Source organism: Microtus ochrogaster, unplaced genomic scaffold, assembly GCF_000317375.1.
Source record: "Microtus ochrogaster isolate Prairie Vole_2 unplaced genomic scaffold, MicOch1.0 UNK77, whole genome shotgun sequence".
In the NCBI taxonomy this organism is placed as follows: Eukaryota; Metazoa; Chordata; class Mammalia; order Rodentia; family Cricetidae; genus Microtus; species Microtus ochrogaster.
The window spans coordinates 680,676-701,808 of record NW_004949175.1 but is presented as its reverse complement, the minus strand read 5'-3'; the positions used below and the strand labels follow the sequence as shown (position 1 = coordinate 701,808).

The following is a 21,133-nucleotide window of genomic DNA, read 5'->3' as shown; positions in this document are numbered from 1 at the left end:
CAGTCAAGAGCACAGCAGAGTGAATGCATGTGTCACACCCACAGTCAAGAGCACAGCAGAGTGAATGCAGGCGTCACACCGCAGTCAAGAGCGGAGCAGTGAGTGCACACAAGCCTCCTCTTCAGCTCCCACAGTCCAGGACTCAAACCCACAGCACAGTGCTGCTGACAGGTATAGACAAGTCCTCCACCAGACTTTTCTAAGGTGGCTCTACACGGTGTCAAGATTGACAATTAAAAGTGACTATCACACTTCACTCATCATGGTGCCCAAATAGCAGGATGTGTACCTCCTCCTCATACTCAGATTCTCATGTTTCCCATCCTACCCACAAACACTGCTTCAGCATATCCACTGTAGTCAGTACTTTGTAAGATAAATTCTAACCCTCTGCAATACAATCACAATCTTCTTTCTAGTTTTATTTTACAAGGACACTTGAAATTTCAGAACTAAAACATGACCACACTGGATATTCATTGTAGATTTGTCAAATAAAAGAGGCCCTACCATTTACCCAGACTGTATACCAAACAGAATGGAGAAACCTGAATCAAAGGTACAGCCTTTTCCTTACTAAGATGCTCAGTGCCAGCATGGGAAGACAAACCAATCAAGTGAGAAAACACGCCATAAAACAGACCCTAAAAAGCAATGAAGCTCCAAATCCGTAATTTACGGAAAGTGTCCATAGTAGTTGGGAAGTACACTTGTCCTTGACCAGGGAGCAGGAGGGGAATTCAAAACAATTATCAATAGGTCCAAGTCTCCCTGAGGGTGATGAAATTGTTCGGGGAGTAGACAGTGGCAGTCACACAACTTTATGAACACAGCAAAAACCGTCCAATTCTGTCTTTTAAAATAAACCAAGCTGGGTGTGGCGGAACCTGCCTATGCAGTCTCTGCTCAGGATCAGGAGGATCAGGAGTTCAAAATTAGCCTTGACTGCATAGGAAGAGCAATGTGACACCCTGTTTAAATCAGCAAGCAAGAATATAAACAAACAAACAAACAAACACAATGGCTAAGTTCGCTACAGTAGAAATCTATCTTGTCCTTAAATCCCTGCTGCACGCTCTGCTGGAACTTCCCACCTTGCATTCCGTTAAAATAGATACGTGTGTGTATAACACCTCTCTATCTTTCTAAAAAGATACAGGCTGCTTTTCAGTAAACAGCGGCCATCAATTCTCTGCTCAATCACCAGCATGGGTTCGTTTGTTCTTTTCTTCCTCCCTCCCTTTTTCTCAGTGCTCTCCTTCCTGCATATTCTCATTGTCCAGCATTCAGACCTTATCCTCTGGGAAACCTAAGGCAAGGTGAGGATTTCAGACTCAACACCGACATCTCATATTGTATTCCTACCGACACCAAATGCCCTTTGTGTCGGACCTTGGCCCACGAATCTACAGTTATAGGCTGGTCTAACAGTGACTAGCCAGTCTCCTCCATAGGCTCCTTGTGCACGCCTCACACCCCCAAGAGCAGCACAGTGAATGCGAGCGTGCCTCCTTTTCGGTTCACACAGTCCCGGACTCTGAGCTTCTTACCCTCTTAAATCAGTGAAAGCAAATCAAGTGTATTTACATTACATAAAAGAACAGATTCCAAGAAGCATGAATATTGGAAAAAGCTGTACGGAGTGGGGAGGCAATAGAGCTAAGGAAATAACAGAGAGCCCCTCACATGCAAAAAAAAAAAAGAAAAGAAATACATAGCCAATAACTTAGAAAGTGTTCAGTATCATTAGTCACTAAAAAAACTGCAAGTTAAAATTTGTTTTACAATTCCGTCTATCTGTAGTCAGAATTGCTATCATCAAGCAAACAAATGAGGATTTAACCCTTACAACTCTGTAAACTACCTTTCTGGGTTAAGTCACTTCTTTCTTTTTGTTCCTTCTCCCAACTTGCTGCCATCTACAAATATGCAGGCCAAATTTTAGACCTGTGGCCATGAACTCTCTTCATTTTGTGATTCCTCTTTGTTCGATCAAGCTCCAGACCTGTGCTTTGGGAGCTATGTTTCCATTAAAGCAGCTTTCCTTGGCCTAGCTCAGGTTAACCATCTCCTGTTTTAGCCCGATCTAACGGAGGCAGGTTATCATATCAGACAAAGAAACAAAAACAACATTAGTGGACCAGACAGCCTTTCCCCACCCAAACCATGAGGTTTCTAATGAGAGCTACCTAGATGGACCTCAGGGCACAAGCTTTCAAAGAACAAGCATAAACTACCAAAGAATTCTGTGAATTTAAGGAAGACACAAACACTTCACCAAGAGCAAAGCAATAAATGTTTGAGTGATGTCCAAGAAATTACAAATATCCAACTGAATGAAATAATGAAGAAAACTAAGGATTTGAAAAACTGAATTTAATAAAGAAATATAAACACCAAAGGGAACAAAAAGCTGAAATAAAGATGAAATTGAAAAACTCGATACCCCAAAGAGAATACTCAGGGTAAAGCCTTACAAATATAATGACTCAAACAGAAGATAGACTATCATGACTCACAGATATAGTAGAGGACCTAGACAAAATAAAATAAAAGAAATGTGAGACCATCAAAAGACCAAATATTGGAATTATAAGCATAAAAGAGAAATCTCAGGTCAATGGCATGAACCAGATCTTCAACAAGATTATAGATGAAAACTTCCCCCAACTAAGAAAACACTCATACACTTGTAAGCAGCACACAAATACCCGACACGACCAGGAAAGAAACACCCTACAAAATATCACAGTATCCAAAAGAAAAAAAATACTGAAAGCTGCAAGAGAAAAAACACAAGTTATATACAAAAGAAGACTCATTAGAATAATATCTGATTTCTCAACTAAAATGCTGAAAGTCTGAGGAGTCCATAACAACGTACTTCAAGTTCTAGAGGACCGTGACTGCCAAACTGGATTACTGTACCCAGCAAAACTATTTGTCATAGATGTGTGTGTGTGTGTATGTATGTGTGTGTATGTGTGTGAAAGAGAGAGAGAGAGAGAGAGCATAATCCCAACAACCTAAAAAAAGTCATAACCAACAGAAAAATGCTAAGAATACAGAAAACAATACCCCAAATTCAAGAGAGGAATAAGCACAGCCAAAAGACTGTAGAAAGAAAATAAATGAAGCCATAATTTAATGAAAAACAAACAACAACTAAACCAGCATAAAGTATTAAGATGACTGCAATACACATATACTTTCAACACTCTAAATATTAATGGCCTCAACTCTTCAATTAAAAGACACAGACTACTCTTCAACTGGACCTTGGGAGCTCAGTCCGGTGCTCCAATGTCAGTCTCTGTCTCTATCTCCATCCATTGCCAGACGAAGGTTCTATGGTGATATGCAAGATATTCATCAGTGTGGCTATGGGACAAGGCCAGTTCAGGCACCCTCTCCTCTACTGCCCAAGGACCTAGCTGGGAACATCCCCATGGACACCTGGGAACCCCTCTAGAGCCAAGTCTCTTGCCAACCCTAAAATGACTCCCTTAATTAAGATATCTTCTTCCCTGCTCCCATATCCGCCCTTCCTCCATCTCAACCATCCCACTCCCCCAAGCTCTCCCCAATCCTGCCCTTCCCCTCACCCCCATGAAGAGCAGAAGGAGGGAGAAGATGAGCAAGGAAGTCAGGACCTCAAGGGGTTGGTCCATCCACTGAGACAGTGTGACTGATCTAATGGGAGCTCACCGAGGCCAGCTGGACTGGGACTGAAAGAGCATGTGATCCAACCAGACTCTGAATGTGCCTGACAATGGGGGCTGACTGAGAAGCCAATGATAATGGCACTGGGATTTGATTCTACTGCATGTACTGGCTTTCTGGGATCCTAGTCTGTTTAGATGCAAACCTTCCTAGGCCTGGATGGAGCTGGGAGGGCCTTGGACTTCCCACAGGGCAGGGTACCCTGCCCTCTCTTAGGATTGGAGGGGTAGGGGAGAGGGTGAGTGGGGGAACGGGAGGGAAATGGGAGGAGGGGAGGAGGTGGAAATTTTGAATGGTATTATTTATAAAGCAATAAAAAATAAAAATAAAAAAATGTATTATATACTGCAAAGTACTGGAGGGAGATCATCTAGAATTATTGAAGTATTTCACACTAAAAAAGGGACACAGATTAGCTGAATAAATTAAGAAACAAAACCCATCTATAAGCAAATCTAAGTTTTAAAGATAGACATCTATAAAAAGGATAACAATATCTCTATAAGACACAGCTAACAAAAAACTTAGTGCCAGAAAGGAAGTATCACAGACTATTTGCCATTGTCCTTGGCTATGGCCTAGAGCTCAAAGGTAAGAAGAGACCCTGCTGCTGAATACGTCACTTACTTGAGTTATAGGAGAAATGAAGCTAGTACTGGTCTGGAAGCTTCATTCCTACTGGCTAGCTGTCATAGTTTTGGAAGGTGCTATGCGCACTTCTGGAATAGAACAGTAATCAATCTTGTCCAGCTAAGAAGCCTGCAAACTACAACAATAGCCTGGCAAAATAATGCCCACTAATGCAAAAGTGGTACAAATGTCAAGGGCGTAAAGAAATACTTTCTGATTAGATTGAGGCCTGGCTCACCAAATTGAATCCCACATTTAAGTGGTAGACACTTAAAGCGTTGCTAAGAACCTTTGGCAAGAGGTTCATAGGCCCAAGGGGACAATCTACAATTACTGCATCCACAGACAGTGCCTCAGTCAACCTTCATTAGAGAAGCTTCTTTTTATAGAAGATGGGGATTAACACAGGTACCAACAGCTGGCTAAAGAATAGAAAATAAGAGCCTTCAGAGTGTCAGTCTTCAGTAGAAAATCTTTAACATATTCCTTCCCTACAGGGCTCAAGGATAACTGGCGAAGAGAGTGCAGCCTATAAGAGCCAAAGGCAGGGAATGATTTCTGGAACACAGTCCAAGAATGGAGTCATGTGACAGGTATCTGAGTGTTTGTGAGAAAATTCCAAGAAAACAAGACAAAAGTCTTATGACCTCAGATTTTCAAAATCACAGAATTGTTCTTGGAATGTTTTGTTCTCTTCCCAGGTGTAGCAGATATGAGCTAACTACTTCAGGTTATTCATTACAACTGACTCTTGGTATTTGTTTATACGCCCACGGAAAACCACTTGTGTGGCTTGTACTTGTGACTGCACACTTTACTCAGGGTATAAACTGTCTGGTGCTCTGAATAAAGTCTGACGTGCATGAGACTTTAGTCCACTTCATTTATTCCATCCCCCGGTTCCATAACCTCTAGACAGGTAAACAAATGAGCACCATGAAACAGTGTTTTCCAGACAACAGGGGAATCACACATATGAACTCACAGCAGTTGGGACAGCATGCACAAGACATACGCAAGCTCAGGCCAGACAGAATCCCAATACAGAGAGGAAAGAAGCTCAGTAAATTCCACCAACAGCTGAGGAGCTAGAGTTCCTTTTTTCTAAGAGTGTTGCCCCTGGTAGGTGGAGTATACAGAGTATACAAGAGTATACAGGCAACACTAATTGGACCAGATAGGTCTGTTTTTTAAAATTGAGAACAAAAAGTTAAAACAGTGTAATAGTTTTTTTTGTTGTTGTTTTGTTTTTGTTTTTGTAAAGCCAGGGTCATCTGGGAATAAAGAACCTTAGTTAAGATAATGCCTCCATCAAATTGGCCTATAGGAAGGCTTGTAGAGCATTTTCTTGATGAAGGAGTGATGTAGGAGATCCTAGCCAACTGTGCAGGTGGCAGCATCCTGGGCAGGTAGGTTTGAGTGGTAGAAGAACGTAGGCTGAGTAAGCCATGAGGAGCAAGTCAGTAAGCAGCAGTCCTCAAAGGTCTCTGCTTCAGTTCCAGCCCTGCTTGACTTCCCTTCCTGATAGACTCTAAGTAATTAAGCTGAAATAAACCCTTTCGTCCTCAGTTTGCTTTTGCTCATGGTGTTTATCATAGCAACGGAAAACAAAGTAGGCCACGCAGGTACGGAATTGGAGATTAAAGGAGGGGAACAAAATACAGTGTATTCAATTCTCAAACAATTTTTAAAAAGACAATATAATTTAAAATAAGTAAAAAACTCGGTAGAGTGACAGTCATCAAAGAAAGATACAAATTGGCAGCAAATGCATATAAAGAACAACATCATTTACAAAATCTGATCAAAGCTACAATGAAATACCATTTTATACCTATTAAGACAGTTTTTATTTTAAAAAAGAAAAGAAAAAAGGTAAGAGAGGAAGGAAGGATAGAGGGAGTAGAATGTTTTAGTGAGTATATGGAGATATGCAATACCCCACCCTCTTCCTTTGGATGTCTGCGTGAGGCTGTTAGAAGCGCTGGAGTTACAGACAGAAGTGAGCTGAGAAAGCAGTTAGTGCTCTGAACTGTTGAGCATTCTTTCCAGTCCTCCCTCCCAACTTTCCTTTGGAGATAAATTCTCCCTGTATAGTTCAGGCTGCCTTCAAATTCCCTGGCCTTCATGTAACTAGTGCTTGGATTACAGGTGTGCACCCCACAGCAGGTGAAAAATAAAAATGGTTGTACACCATTGTTGGTAGAAATATAAAATTATTTAGCTAAATTATAAAAATTATAATTAAATTAATAAATAATTGATAATATTATTAAAATAATACCGTACAACTCACCAAATCTACTTGGAAATCTGTCTATGAGAAATAAAATGGCCTACAGAAAAGTTTTTAGTAGGGGCTGTATAGGTGGTTTCTAGTTTTGACTACTGTGAATAATGCTGCCACACAAACATCTGTGTGGAAGAGTTTTCTTTCATTTTAATGTTCCGATGTTTTCACCGTATGGTGTCTGTGAACCCCGTGCTTCAGGACCAGAAGAGGGAGACACAGCTTAAGGAACTAGAGTTACAGTTCGTGGTTAGCCAACACGCGGGTACTGGCAATGGAACACTGGTCCTCCACAAGAGCAACAAATGCCTTAACCACTGACTGAACCATCTATTTTTCACTGGCGTGTGTGTATGTGTGTGTGTATATAGAAAGCCATACTGTGTTGGTAATTGCCTATAATCTCAGCACTTGAAAGGTTGAGGTAGAAAAATTGTTGACTTCAAGGTCATCCTTGGTTATACAGTGAGTTCAACAACAGCCTGGGCTACAGGGGATCCTGTTATACACACACACACACACACACACACACACACACACACACACACACACACCTAATACTACTTGGTGTGGGAAGTCTTTTCGTATATGTGTTGCTTTTATTGGTTAATGAATAAAGCTGTTTTGGCCAGTGGCTTAGCAGAGTACAATAAGGTGGGCATTCCAAGCAGAGATAGAGGAGAAAGTAGGCAGAGTCAGTGAGATGTCATGTAGCCACCTGGGAACTTTACTGGTAAACCATAAGCCTTGTGGTAAAATATAAAAAAATGGAAATGGGTTAGTTTAAGATATAAGGCTAGCTAACAATACACTTAAGATATTGGTCAAACAGTGTTTTAAATGATATAGTTTTTGTGTAATTATTTCAGGTCTGGGCAGTTAGGAATGAACAAGCAGCTCTGACTATAACTACAACTACTAAAAGAAATCATACTACAACAACTACTTCTACCACTACTAAAGGAAATCATATGGTTAAATATGTCTCTAATGCAAGTATATTTTTAATATATAATTATATGAAAGTAGAAGCACATACTTACATGCAATATATACAGAGAATTAGTATACTAATAATTAGCAAATTATAATTCCCTTTCTATATTTGTAAGATTCATACACCACATAGTCTTATGATCACAACAAACAAATCTAGAAAATACTAATGATCAGAACTTCAAGAACTCAAGGCACCAGTAGCAGTATCCTCAAATCCAAGACTAAGTACTCAAAAATCCATTTTCCTCCACAGTTTAACCAAGTATCACAGGATGAGGTCAGTCTCTTGCTGCTCTAGGACAGCATTAATCTAGATACAGTTTGTTCCACCCTGCCATTGGGGACTTTATTCCAATCCATTTTTCATTCTGTGCTGTGTGCAGAACCTCCAGTGTGTAGTAAGAACCTCATGAATGCAAAGGAACAAATGCTAGTTAGTCTCATTGTCTATAATCATACATGGACTACACTGATAGCATATTCACCACAAGTCAGTAACTGAACGTCATTTTTCCAGTTTTGAGGTTTACACTTGGTCTTCCAACAACCCTCCACAAATATATTCTCATTTCTCATGCCATGACAAGATTCTAAAGTACAGATGACACAAAATATGAGCATCAGCATCAGTTAGACTTTCAGAGCTTTGCCTTTTTGGCTCTTCATTCAACAACAGGCACCAGTGAAGGCCACAGAGGACGGCTTTCGAGACGCACTGTGATTACACCAGTGTCACGGTGACTCAGAGCTCGGTCTCTTTGTGCTAGGAGTGTGCTCAGTATCTGGCAGGAGAAGCTTCAGCAGGATGGTCCTAGTCACCACCTTATTTGTATGCCTTTCTTTAAAGCAAAACTAAAATACAAACAAAATTTGTATCTAATCTCGAACTGTCTTTGATAATTTTATTTAAAATTCTCAGAGTGAAGAGCAAAGAATCTATAAATCAAATGAATTGTTTTCCACTCTAGACTTCAACAGGATTTTTAAACATTTAGGATATTTTCAGATAGAATACATTCCCTTGAGCATCAATTAGAGGCAACATGAAGCTCTCTCTATGCATTCCCACTGCAGTGAGACGGCACCACCACAAGAAACTGTTCAGTTCTCACTGATAACAAACAGCATGAATACTTTTAATTTATAATCTGTTGCTTGGAGGGCCACTCAAAAGCACCAGGAAAATAACATCTAAAAATCGTGTCCGATGTTCTACCATAAACTCCTCAGTTAATGAGTTTTCTGTAGTCATTTGAAAAAAAAAACCTAAACAAAAAATCCCAGATAAAGCAGGAAGATAAATCTGAAGACATGCCTCCCATGCCCCTCCGAGCACAGTACTTTGGATCGTGGGTGAGGCCTGTGCTGTAAAAGCCCTCACACAGCAGCCCTCACCCACAGGAGACCTCTTAAAACAGTGACTGGGCTGCTGAGACAGCTTAGCGGGCAAAGTCTGAGTTCAATCCCAGGCCCATCGTGATGGTAAGAGAGCACTGACTCCCGTACACATGCAGTGGAATGCACACACCCACACAGAGAAACACATTCACACACATAAATGAGTACTGGGGTAAACATTTAAATTCTAGCTTCTTTGTTACACTAGCCACATTTCTAGTCCACAAGAATCACTGCCTTGGACAGTGAAGGCACACGGTACTCACATCGCCGCAGGACATCCCATTAGCATCACGCACTGTTTCAAACAGCAGTCTCTCAGAGCCACAGAATGTCGAATTGCCATACTATACTCAGTTTTTAAAGAATTGATACGCAATCTTAGGTACAGTAGCCACATGCCATTGTCTTTCCAGCACTCTGTGAATATATCTTAACTCTGTACTGTTTTCTACAACATGAGCCACCGAAAGTAAATGTAACAATTTCAGGTAGGGCAGGGCCTGACAGTAGCCCAACAGAAACACTATGGTTTTTAATCTAGTCATCAGTCCATGGACATTTTTAGTAAGACGTCTCACATAAATGAGACAAAATCCTTTGTTGTATATACTATATTGGGATGGCTATTCTTGTTGCCAACTTGACTTTATCTGGAATTAACTAAACCCCAAGCAGTTGGGTATACCTTCGAGGGATGTTTTTTTCTAGAACTGGTCTAAATTTTTTTTCTATATATGTGAGAGTGGGTGAACCAGATCTGAGGACCTGACAGCTCGAGAAATGGTCCCAACCCTTGCTGCAGGCTGCGTTGGGTGAGCTAGGCACTGCTGAAGAGCTTGTCTGGGGAGTGACCATGAGAGAACGCTGGTAGACTGATGAACCCAGCTACCACCCAGGTCCAGAACCAGGACTATGAGTCGGCCCATCCCAACATCCACCAAATCTATAAACTGTTGGAACATGAGAAGGAAACGAACCTACAGATACAAAACAGCAGGATCTCCATGACATAGGTCCCCGGTGAGAGCCCTTTATTGGTGGCACAGCAGAAACCAGAGACCCCAAAGGCAACAAACACTTGCAAGTAAAGATGAATGGACAAAAGAGTAAACTGTGTGACTCAATAGGCCACACTACAGCTTTGCCTACTTTTGTTTGTTGTTTGTTGATTTAGTTTTTCTTTTAAATTTTGTTTTGATTTGGGGGGAGGTTGCAAGGGCAGAGGATGGATGCAAGCGGACAGGGAGATAAGTGGGATCGGAATCCATGATGTGAAATCAACAAAGAATAAAGTTAAAAAAATTACCATGAATTACAACCACATGCACACTGTCATATATGGTCATTAAATTTGCAGTGGCTTATCTTCATTGTCAACATGAGTGGATTTGGAGTACATAAAGCACGTGATTCTGAGTATGTCTACAGGGGTGTTTTCAGAGAGATATAACTAAAGATACTTCCCAGAAATGAAAAAAGATCATTTGACATCAAAGACCCATTTTTAATCTGGGCCACCTTGGCATCCTATATAAAGGGCATGGAAGAAGGGAGTTTTGTTCTTTCCCTGCTTGTCCTCACTCTCCCTGGCAAGTTCATTCCTTCAGTGACATTAGATCCGACTTCTTCAGGATTCCAGCATATGCTGAAGACCAGAAGAGACTGGCCTTTCCATTGGTGAACAGTTATTGTTTGAATACTAGACTACAGGGTGTAAGCTGCTCTAATAAGTCCCATATTCATTCTGTCAGTTCCATTCCTCTAGAGAACCCTGAGCAATTCACACATGTACCAAATTTTCATGCAAAAGAAACCCCATATACAAAACAGTCTCTGTACACAATGAATTATACCCAGAATTCTTCTGAGCAGAGTCTCCTTTCTCCTCTGTCTATGTTTGCTACTCACCACGTTCCAGGTGAATCTGCATGCCCCTCTGTGTGCCGTTGCTGGCTCCTGGCACCGTCTCTGCTGCGAAGGGAGTAAACTCTCTGCACTACTACTTGGACCCCGACTCCAGACCATGGGTCAGCTCTTTGGCTTTCCACAATGTCCAGAAGAGAATCCCTCAGGGGAGCACCAACTGCAAGATGTTGTTCTGTCTTGTCAGGCCCGTGGGTCCAGCCTGTGCCAGTGGTGGCCAGGTCACTACATGCAATCTGTCCAAGATATACAAAAGCAGCAGTTTCAGTTTGGCTTACAATGTTATGCTGTCCAAATATAGTGACATCATGAGGTAACTGTCAAGGCACCAGCAGTGCATAAAGAAACATACAAACAAGTAGCCCTGGCATCTAGCCTGCTGAAGAGTAGAGGTAGGCCTGGACCCAGCAATACCATTTTTGGGAATATACCCAAGAGATACCCTATCATACAACAAAAGTATATGCTCAACTATGTTCATAGCAGCATTGTTTGTAATAGCCAGAACCTGGAAACAACCTAGATGCCCTTCAATGGAAGAATGGATGAAGAAAGTATGGAATATATACATATTAGAGTACTACTCAGCAGTAAAAAACGACTTCTTGAATTTTGCATGCAAATGGACGGAAATAGAAAACACTATCCTGAGTGAGGTAAGCCAGACCCAAAAAGAGGAACATGGGATGTACTCACTCATATTTGGTTTCTAGCCATAAATAAAGGTCATTGAGCCTATAATTCGTGATCCTAGAGAAGCTATATAAGAAGGTGAACCCAAAGAAAGACATATAGTCATCCTCCTGGATATTAACTTTCATCGGGCGATGAAAGCAGACAGAGACAGAGACCCAAATTGGAACACCAGACTGAAATCCCAAGGTCCAAATCAGGAGCAGAAGGAGAGAGAGCATGAGCAAGGAACTCAGGACCGCGAGGGGTGCACCCACACACTGAGACATTGGCGATGATCTATCGGGAACTCACCAAGGCCAGCTGGCCTGGGTCTGAAAAAGCATGGGATAAAACTGGACTCGCTGAACATAGCGGACAATGAGGACTGCTGAGAAGTCAAGATCAATGACACTGGGTTTTGATCCTACTGCACGTACTGGCTTTGTGGGAGCCTAGGCAGTTTGGATGCTCACCTTAATAGACCTGGAAGGAGGTGGGAGGTCCTTGGACTTCCCACAAGGCAGGGAACCCGGACCACTCTTCGGGCTGATGAGGGAGGGGGACTTGATTGGAGGAGGGGGAGGGGATATGGGAGGCGGTGGAGGGGAGGAGGCAGAAATCTTTAATAAATAAATACATAAATAGAAAACCTAACTAACATGACTACAAAAAAATTAAATAAACCAAAGTGTACAATAAAAAAAAAGAGTGGAGGTAGGTAAGGACAGCACAGCAAAGTATCTTCTACTAACAGTACCAAGTAGACTGTCATATCATTAATTACTTCATGGGGGTAGTTTTCCTTTTTGGTTTATTCAGAAAGAATGAATACATTTTAATTAAAATGAGTCATTTTATTAGATACTTGAATGTGTAATCTGTTAATTTAAGCAATTTGAATACTCATGTATTCTCACAACTATATAATATCAAAGATCATAAGGCAATGATACTTTTGAAGTATTTGTTATCTTTTAGACTCAGTTCTTTATATATTACTATTTATTCTCACAATGAGCTATTCGCATAGATAAAAAGGCTCAAAGTGACCTAGCATAAAGCTGCTGTGGCAGGATATGAAACAAAGTACATGTTTCCAAGATACTATGTTATTTTCTCTGTGTCAGTGGGAACTGCACACATGAGTTCAGGCATCTTTGGAGAACTAGAGAGGGCACTGGATCTCCTGCAGCTACAGTCAGTTACCTATGTAGATGCCGGGCACTGAGCTTGGGTCCTCTGGAATAGCAGCACAGTCTCAGTCTCTGTCTGTCTGTCTGTCTGTCTGTCTGTCTCTTTCTGTCTATCTCTGTCTCTCTTTCTCCTCCCCCCTTTGTTTTGTTTTATGAGACAAGTTTTCTCTGTGTAACTCTGTGTCCTAAAACTAGCTCTGTAGACCAGACTGACCTCAAACTCAGAGACCTGCTTAGCTCTGCCTCCCAATTAATCTGCTATGATTAAAGTTATGTACCACCACCGACTGGCAGCAAGAAGACTCTTAATGCTAAGCCTTCTCTCCAGCCCTCTCAAAGTCTGTATTCTTTACCAGTATGCTACATGGTTTCTGTTATCTAACAAAACATATCTGAAGAGTTTCACATAGCATAAACTGTTTAAAAGTATACTTTGACAAATTTAAATTTTATGATTTAATTTAATATCCCCTGCCCCCATGTGTGTGTGTACTATATGGCATGTGTGTGGAGGTCATAGGCCCTTCTCAGATTACTCCTTCCAGATACTTCTCTTGGTAGTCAGTGTTTTTCAATGGTTTCAAGCGGGTGAAGCTTTACCCACTTTCTGATTTCCCTTCCTTCTTTCTTTGAATCTCAACATTTTATCCAGTGGTGATTCTGGTAAATTAGAGAATTTGATTCCAGTGTACTGAAAACAGATTCACAGAGCTGAGTCTTCATGGACATATACCATACCCACTACCAGTGAATTACTGTGAAATTCCAAATCCATTTTGAAATAGTTCAGAGTCCTTATCCCAAACTCCATTAAATCAATCTCTATCATATAGCTTCTAACATAATTATACAGTTTTATCTCAATGGACACAGATACCAGGAAAACAGAGAACATAATAAAGACTTAAAACTCTTAATTTTAAGATAAAAATAGAGAAAATACTTTATAATCCCCGAATGTGCTAATCATAACCCCACAGCACTGAGAACTTTCATGTTGTAATAAACTGAAATACAGACTAAAGCCATGTAATGGAAAATTATAATGAGACCATGACTAGATGCTCCTTCAGCTTTCATATCTTCTGTTACAATAATGGTAATAACACACACACACACACACACACACACACACACACACACACACTAGCACACACTAGCACATATAGTTGGGAACAGAAGATGAATATCCTTACTTTCAAATACAGAGATCAACAATATTACAAGTGTAAGAATTCAAAGTCAATGAGAATTTACCTGATTTCTGGATGAACTACATGTTATCTCCTCAATTCTAAACATCCGGGCCAACGTTATGTCTCTTCTTGGAAGAGAGGCGTCCTGACAGTATTCTTCAGGTACTGCTTCTCTTGCGACAGCTTTCTGACAAAAATACGTATTCAGAATAATAGGACAGCTTCCATTTGGGATAAGAAGTTTCTGCCTAAAAAAAAAAAAAAGAAATTTATCAGTTTTTCTACGACTTGGATTCTCCTTATATTGTGAAACAAGGAACACTGTGGAAAAATCAAGACAGTACTCTAAACTACAGCACTCCTAACGATGAGTGGCTAAGACCACTTAAGCCAGGGCCTGGAGTGGCAGCTGTTTGTGATACTAGACACATAAGACCACATCAGTCTAGGAAGAGAGCCATCCCCAGCAATCAATTGCAAGGACCATAGCAGCCATCAGGAAGAAGGGTTCCTAACAATTAGGATAGACCTTACTTTTCTGTGCGAGTCTCATGCTAGTTATGGGAGGTCACGTAAGCCCTTAGGCGTGAGCCCTCTAAGGAAGATCCATGTCCTCTCAGGAAGAGACACAGATGAGAATGAGCAAAGACTCTGAGTATCAAAGAAGCGCTCAAACAATGAATTGGCTATTATTTGCAAATAAAATCTTGATGTTTTAAGCAGATCTAATCTTTCAAATAATATAATATTAAATGGTGAATGAACATGGACCCTTGTTACCAGCCAGTCACAACCATCAACTGTATTTGTATTGAGAGAGACAAACAAGCTAGAAGTCACCAAACAAATTATGAGGTTTTTCTCAGTGCTCTAATGTGATACTTTAGTGCAATCTTTAAATCAAGATGTGCTCTTAAAAAGAAAAACTTAAATGCTCAGGTTTTGAAAGAAAGAATTTGACATACATTACCTTGTTCCTCTCATTAGACAACAATGATAGGTGGGGAGAGAGATAACACCAACTGGTAATGAAAAATCTCTTTGATGTAAAAAAGAAAACTCTTTCAACTTAATGCTAAGAAGGTAATTAAGAAATTTTCTCTTTCTACATTTTTATTAAATGCAATGCTGAAAGTTCAGTCAGTAATGCATGGTGCAGGAAGGAAAGAATAAGCACACACACCAGAAAAGAAGCAGGAAAATATGACTTCCCCCACATACACATTTTGAGACAGGCATCGTGTTGTGTAAGCTGGCTTCAAACTCCATATGGTTGAGGATGACCTTGAATTTATGATCTTTATGCCCCCATTTCTGCTATACAACCTCATGGATAACAACAGCAAAACACACACATACCACTACTACAGAAATAAATGAATAAATAAATAATTACCAAAGAACCTAAAGATAACGCCTAAATCTAATGAGTTCAGTTAAGATTTTAGAATGGAAGAAATAAAAATGAAGTACAAATATATTTTTCCAATAAACACATGGTCACCAAAATTGTAACTACAGTAATAGGCTGAGCACAGTGATACATGTCTAAAATTCTAACACTCATTATGCTGAAACACAGGGAAGCACAAAATTTAGGGTAGCACAAATTATATATAGAAAAATTCTGGGAAGGAAGAAAAGAAGGAAGGAAGGAAAGAAGGAAGGCAGGCAGGCAGGCTTCAATTTAACATGTTATAATTTGCCACTAAAGCTACAAAACACTGATGAAATCTTTGGAACTAGAGGAACATACTGTGTTACAGACTAAAAAACTCAATTCTCCCTACTAAGAAACAAGAACCTTAAAACAGAGATTTAACACAATTCCCATTGAAATGACAACATTTTAAGTTTTTTGATTTTTGTTTTTTATTTTTTTTGCAAACAGACACACACAGACACACACACACACACACACACACACACACGATTACCCTAAAATCTATATGAAAGCAAGCTATGGAAGCACATACTTGTAACCACACTACTTGGGAAGCTGAGAAAGGAAGATCATAAGTTCCAGGCCAACACATGTTAAATAGAGAAGACCTTGTCTCAAAAACCCAACTAAAGCAAAATAAAACAAAATAAAATGAATTAAGACAGGTACTGTAGTTTAACTACAATCCTGAGACTCAAGAAGCTGGAGCAACATGTCCTCAAGTTCCAGAGGAGCCTGGGCTACAGAGTGAGTCGGGGGAAGGAAAGAAAGGGAAAGAAAGGAAAAATATAAAATAAGGAAAAATTTATACAAAAACACAAAGGAACTAGAATAATTTGGAAAAGAATACAAAGGAGTGAACCATCTCTGCACACAGCTGGAGGTACATGATTAATGCAATGTGTGCATGTATAGATGATCTGAATCTCATTAATTTATAAGTTAATGTACACTGATTTGTGCAATCATACTAAAATATAAAAGGCATAGAAGTGAAAAAAATCTAAGTCCATTTGCTTGAGCTCATTCCCTTTATATGAAAAACTGTGATGTGACTTTTGAGTAGATAGTGGAAGCACTCCCTACCAGCAAGCCTGCAAGCCACAACACTCGCCTAGGATTCTGAGGGTAACAGAAACCAAAAACACGGAACACCTATCCCCAAAACACTGGACCAGATATTAACCCCTTGACACTTTAAACTCCATAACCCCTGATTTCTAGACCCCAGCAAAAAACCAAAAACATAAACAGTCAAGTCAGCACCCCACACTAGAACCCAGTAATCCTATCATGGTTGTCCTTAGGAAATGCACTACAGATAAGCCCAAGACAAGGGCTTCAGAATAGCAATTATATCTTCAAAGACCTTAGAGAGAATATGAAAAAACCCTTTACTGAAGACTGTGAGATCACAAAGAAACAGTTGAGCAAAATAATGAAAACAGTTCAAGATATGAAAGAAAAAAAATCACTAAAGAAAACCAAACTGTAAATGAAAAATTTAGGATTTCAAACAAAAACCTTAGTGCTAAGCCTCACTAACAGATTACAAAAAGAGCAAATCTCCGGTGTTTAAGACAATTCTAGGCATGGATACACCAACCAAAGGGCATCCAAGTTCATATAGCTAAAATCACGTATTGACCCTCATACAGTGATAGTGGGTCACTTCAATACACCTGTCTGCCAATAGACAAGTCACTAGACAAACAAAACAAAACAAAAACAACAATAAAAATTCCCCCAAAACACAGACACAAAAACAGAGAAATGCTCAAGTTAAATAACATTATAAATCAAATGGATCTAACAGATATCTAGAGAACATTTCACCCCAACAAACAAACAAACAAACAAATCCAAAACTTTCTTTTCAGTAGCTCATGGAACTTTCTCCAAAACTGACCACATATTAGGAAACAAAGCAAGTCTAGACAAACATAAGAAAATTAAAACTTGAAATTCCCTGCATCTAACCACCATAGACTAAAGTTGGATATCAACAACAGAAAGTAAATGGGTCAAGACCAAAATCAAGAAGAAAATTAAAACACCTTTTAAAAATAAAAACAACATATCCAAACCTTTGGGACACTTTATCAAGAAAACTGAATTGAGGACCCAGGCATAGTCCTCCTGGTTTTTGACAAAGAAGTCAAAAAATACACACTGGTAAAAAGTCAACATCTTTAGCAAATGGTGTTGATCAAATTGGATCAACATAGAGGAATGAAGACAGATCTACATTCATCAAACTCAAGTCCAAATGGATCAAGGGCCTCAGCATAAGCATAGATACTCTGAAGATAGCAGAAGATAGAGTCGAGGATACACTTGAACTCACTGGCATAGAAGACCTCCTGAACAGGACACCATTGCCACAGGTACTAAGACCAACAATCAATAATGGGACCTCATGAAGCTGAAAAGTTTCTGCATGGCAAGGAAACCATCATTCAGACAAACTGGTAGGCTATGAAATAGAAGATATCTTTACCACTTAGACATCCAATAGAAGGTTAGTATCTAAAATATATAAAATGAAAATAAGAAGAACTTGAACAGCAAGAGATAAACTGAATTTAAAATTGGGGTACAGAATTAAACAAGCAGTGTTCAAAAGACGAATATTCAACAGTCTTAGCCATCAGAGGAACAGAAATTAAAACTACTTTGAGAATTCATATTACTCCAATAAGAATGGCCAAGATAAATAAAACAAATGACAGCATGCACTGGCAAGATTTTGGGGAAAGGAGAACACTTATTCATTGCTCATAGGAAATTCAACTGCCAAGGCCACTATGGAAATCAGTGTGGCTGTTCCTCAGAAAGAGGAAAATCCATCTGCCTGAAAATCCAGGAACATCAACTCTTGGGCATATGCTCAACAGACTGTCTATCTTATTCCAGAGACACTTGCTCATCCACATTCACTGCTGCTCTGATAACTAAAGGAAACTAAAACAGCCTAGCTGTCAATCAACAGATCAGCAATGAGATGTGGTACATTTACACAGTGGAATATTATTCTGCTATTAAAAATGAAATTTACAGGCAAATGAATGGAACTAGGAAAAAATCATTCTGAATGAGGTAAAGCAGTCTCTTTCATGTGGATGTTAGTTTTTAAGCTTTTGGTATGTATGCTACAAAGGCATAAACACGGAGATTAGGTACCTATTGAGGAATTAAACAGGGAGAGAGGACTTCACAAGGAAGGGAAAATAGAATATATTGTTGGGGAGAGACACAGAAAAGACTGGAGTGGAAGGACTAATTGGAAAGGTGGGTGGGAGAAAGGGATAAAGTAGGGGAAAAAAAAGCTTTGTCAGGGCTCAGAGACCTATGCACAAGAGAAGTTAATGATTAAAAGGGCCAGAGGTGATAGATAGCTCTGATGTGGGATTTCATTGGTTAATAAAGAAAACTGCCTTGGCCCATCTGATAGGGCAGAATTTAGATAGGTGGGTGGAGTAAAAAGAATAGAATGCTGGGAGGAAGAGGAAGTTAGGCAGACGCCATGTCTCTCCTCTCCAGGGCAGACACCATGCCTCTCCTCTCTGAGGCAGATGCAATGGAGCAAGCCGCCAGGTCAGACATGCTGAATCTCTCCCAGTAAGACTGGTGCTACACAGATTACTAAATATGGGTTAAGCAAGATATGAGAGTTAGCCAAGAAGAGGCTAGATATAATGGGCCAAGCAGTGTTTATATGAATACAGTTTGTGTGTTGTTATTTCGGGGCATAAGCTAGCCAGGCGGCCAGGAACTGGGCAGCAGGAACGCAGCCCTCCAGACACAACAGGATCGACACATGTATGACCTCACAGAAATTGTGGAAGCATGCACAGTGCCTGTATAGGTTCAAGTAAGATGAGGGTCCAGCACCAAGGGGAGGAAGTAAACATGGGGCCTCACCCCTAACTGAGATGCTAGCTGTAATTGATAACCACTGGCAAAAGGAGAATTGACTTTCTCCAGTGGAGACTCACCGGGCATTTGTTTTTACTTGTGTTCTTTAAAACAAGACTTACTTATTTTAATGTTATGCACATGAGTGGTTTGCAGATGTGCACATGTGTATCCTGAAAGTGTGCCCTTGGAGGCCTGAAGAGGGTGTCAGAGGCATTTTTCTCTTAAAAACATCATTAGTGCACTGTTTTCATTCTTAAGCAATCAAATGATTAAAATTACATTTAGATGGTAAAATGATGATAAACATAGGATAAATAAAACAATATCATACTTCTGATTTATTGGAGATATAACAGTTGTGACAGACATGATTTACTTGGTACTTTAGTTTAAATGATCCTTTCTTCTTCTAAGAAATTACAGGCAGGAAATATGTGATATTCTGTAAATGGTAGTTTCAGTCCATTTTAGCAATCCTTATTCTGCTCATGCATTCAGATAAATGTATTGGGTTTTGATCACTGATTGTAAGATTTGAAGTCACTTACAGTGTAACAAGCTGTAACAATTTGTAAACTCACAAATTCCTCACATAACAGCCTGTAAATCACAAACATACAAATAACAGTATATACACATGACCAGGCTGTATTTATATATTTAGGAATATGTATACATTATGTAACAACTAAAGAAAAAGAGGTCATAAATTTGAAAAAGGTCGCACAAAGGAGGGGTTGAAGGGAAGAAAAGGGGAAAATGCTGCAATTATATTTAAATCTAAAAAAAGACAAAAATAATTGAAAATAAAGTTCAAATCTACAAATAAAGGTAAAGCCTACTTGCTATCCATAACTGAAATTAAACCACTGCATACAACCAGGTATACTGCAGTGTAGTCAGTTACAGCTGTCATATATCAATAGTCTAGTCTGCACACTAAAAGTAGCTGTTCTTGAGCTACAAACTCCCATCGGTATGCCCATGTTTGAGAACCACGTATGTATTCACGGGAAATTTAGGTTTGTAGATGTTCTTGGTCCCATGGCCAAACCCCTTGCAAACAGCAGTAAGGGGAAAACCACTACACAGAAAGAATCTCCTGCAGCAACTGCCCAACAAATCTAGGCAGCCAAGCAAGGCTTGTCTATTTAAGATGGAGCGACTTTGTTTTTAAAGGTTTTTGTCTTTTATTATTTTTATTTAGAAATGTGTGCCTGTGTGTGTCTGTGTAAGTGTATGCAAATGTGTGTAGTGTCTTCAGAGGCCAGATGAGGGCATCAAATCCCCTGTAACTGGAGTTACAGGTGGTTGTGAGCTGCCTCACATGAATGCAGGAACCAAACTCAGGTAGGTCCTCTGGAAGAGCAGGAAGAGCTCTTCACCACTGTTCTTTAGGATGCTGATTCCCAAAATCATGAGAACAGAAAGCCACTTCATCCTCGAATGTTAATGTTTTCTTCAATTTCTTTCTTCAGTGTTTTACAGTTTTCACTGTAGAGGTTCAGAGAGAGAGAAAGAGAGAGAGAGAGAGAGAGAGAGAGAGAGAGAGAGAGAGAGAACAAGAGATAGTTCCAGGACAGCTAGGAAGGTTACACAGAGAAACCCTGACCTGAAAAACCAAATAAATGCATAACTAAATAAATGAATCAAAACAAACAAATAAATAAATGCATACATACATGTAAGGAAAGGAAGGGAAGGGAAGGGAAGGGAAGGGAAGGGAAGGGAAGGGAAG

At 39.8% G+C, this 21,133-nt stretch overlaps 1 protein-coding gene across 1 annotated transcript in view; it reads right to left on the bottom strand.

Annotated features, from left to right (window-relative positions):
• Positions 1–21,133, bottom strand: part of Spidr (scaffold protein involved in DNA repair) — a 213,039-nt gene that overhangs the window by 75,703 nt on the left and 116,203 nt on the right. The window contains exons 9-10 of the mRNA XM_005370370.3: positions 14,092–14,278; positions 10,952–11,202 (exon numbers count right to left, since the gene is read on the bottom strand). Of these exons, the coding sequence (XP_005370427.1) occupies positions 10,952–11,202; positions 14,092–14,278 (438 nt within the window). The remainder of the gene's footprint in view (positions 1–10,951; positions 11,203–14,091; positions 14,279–21,133) is intronic.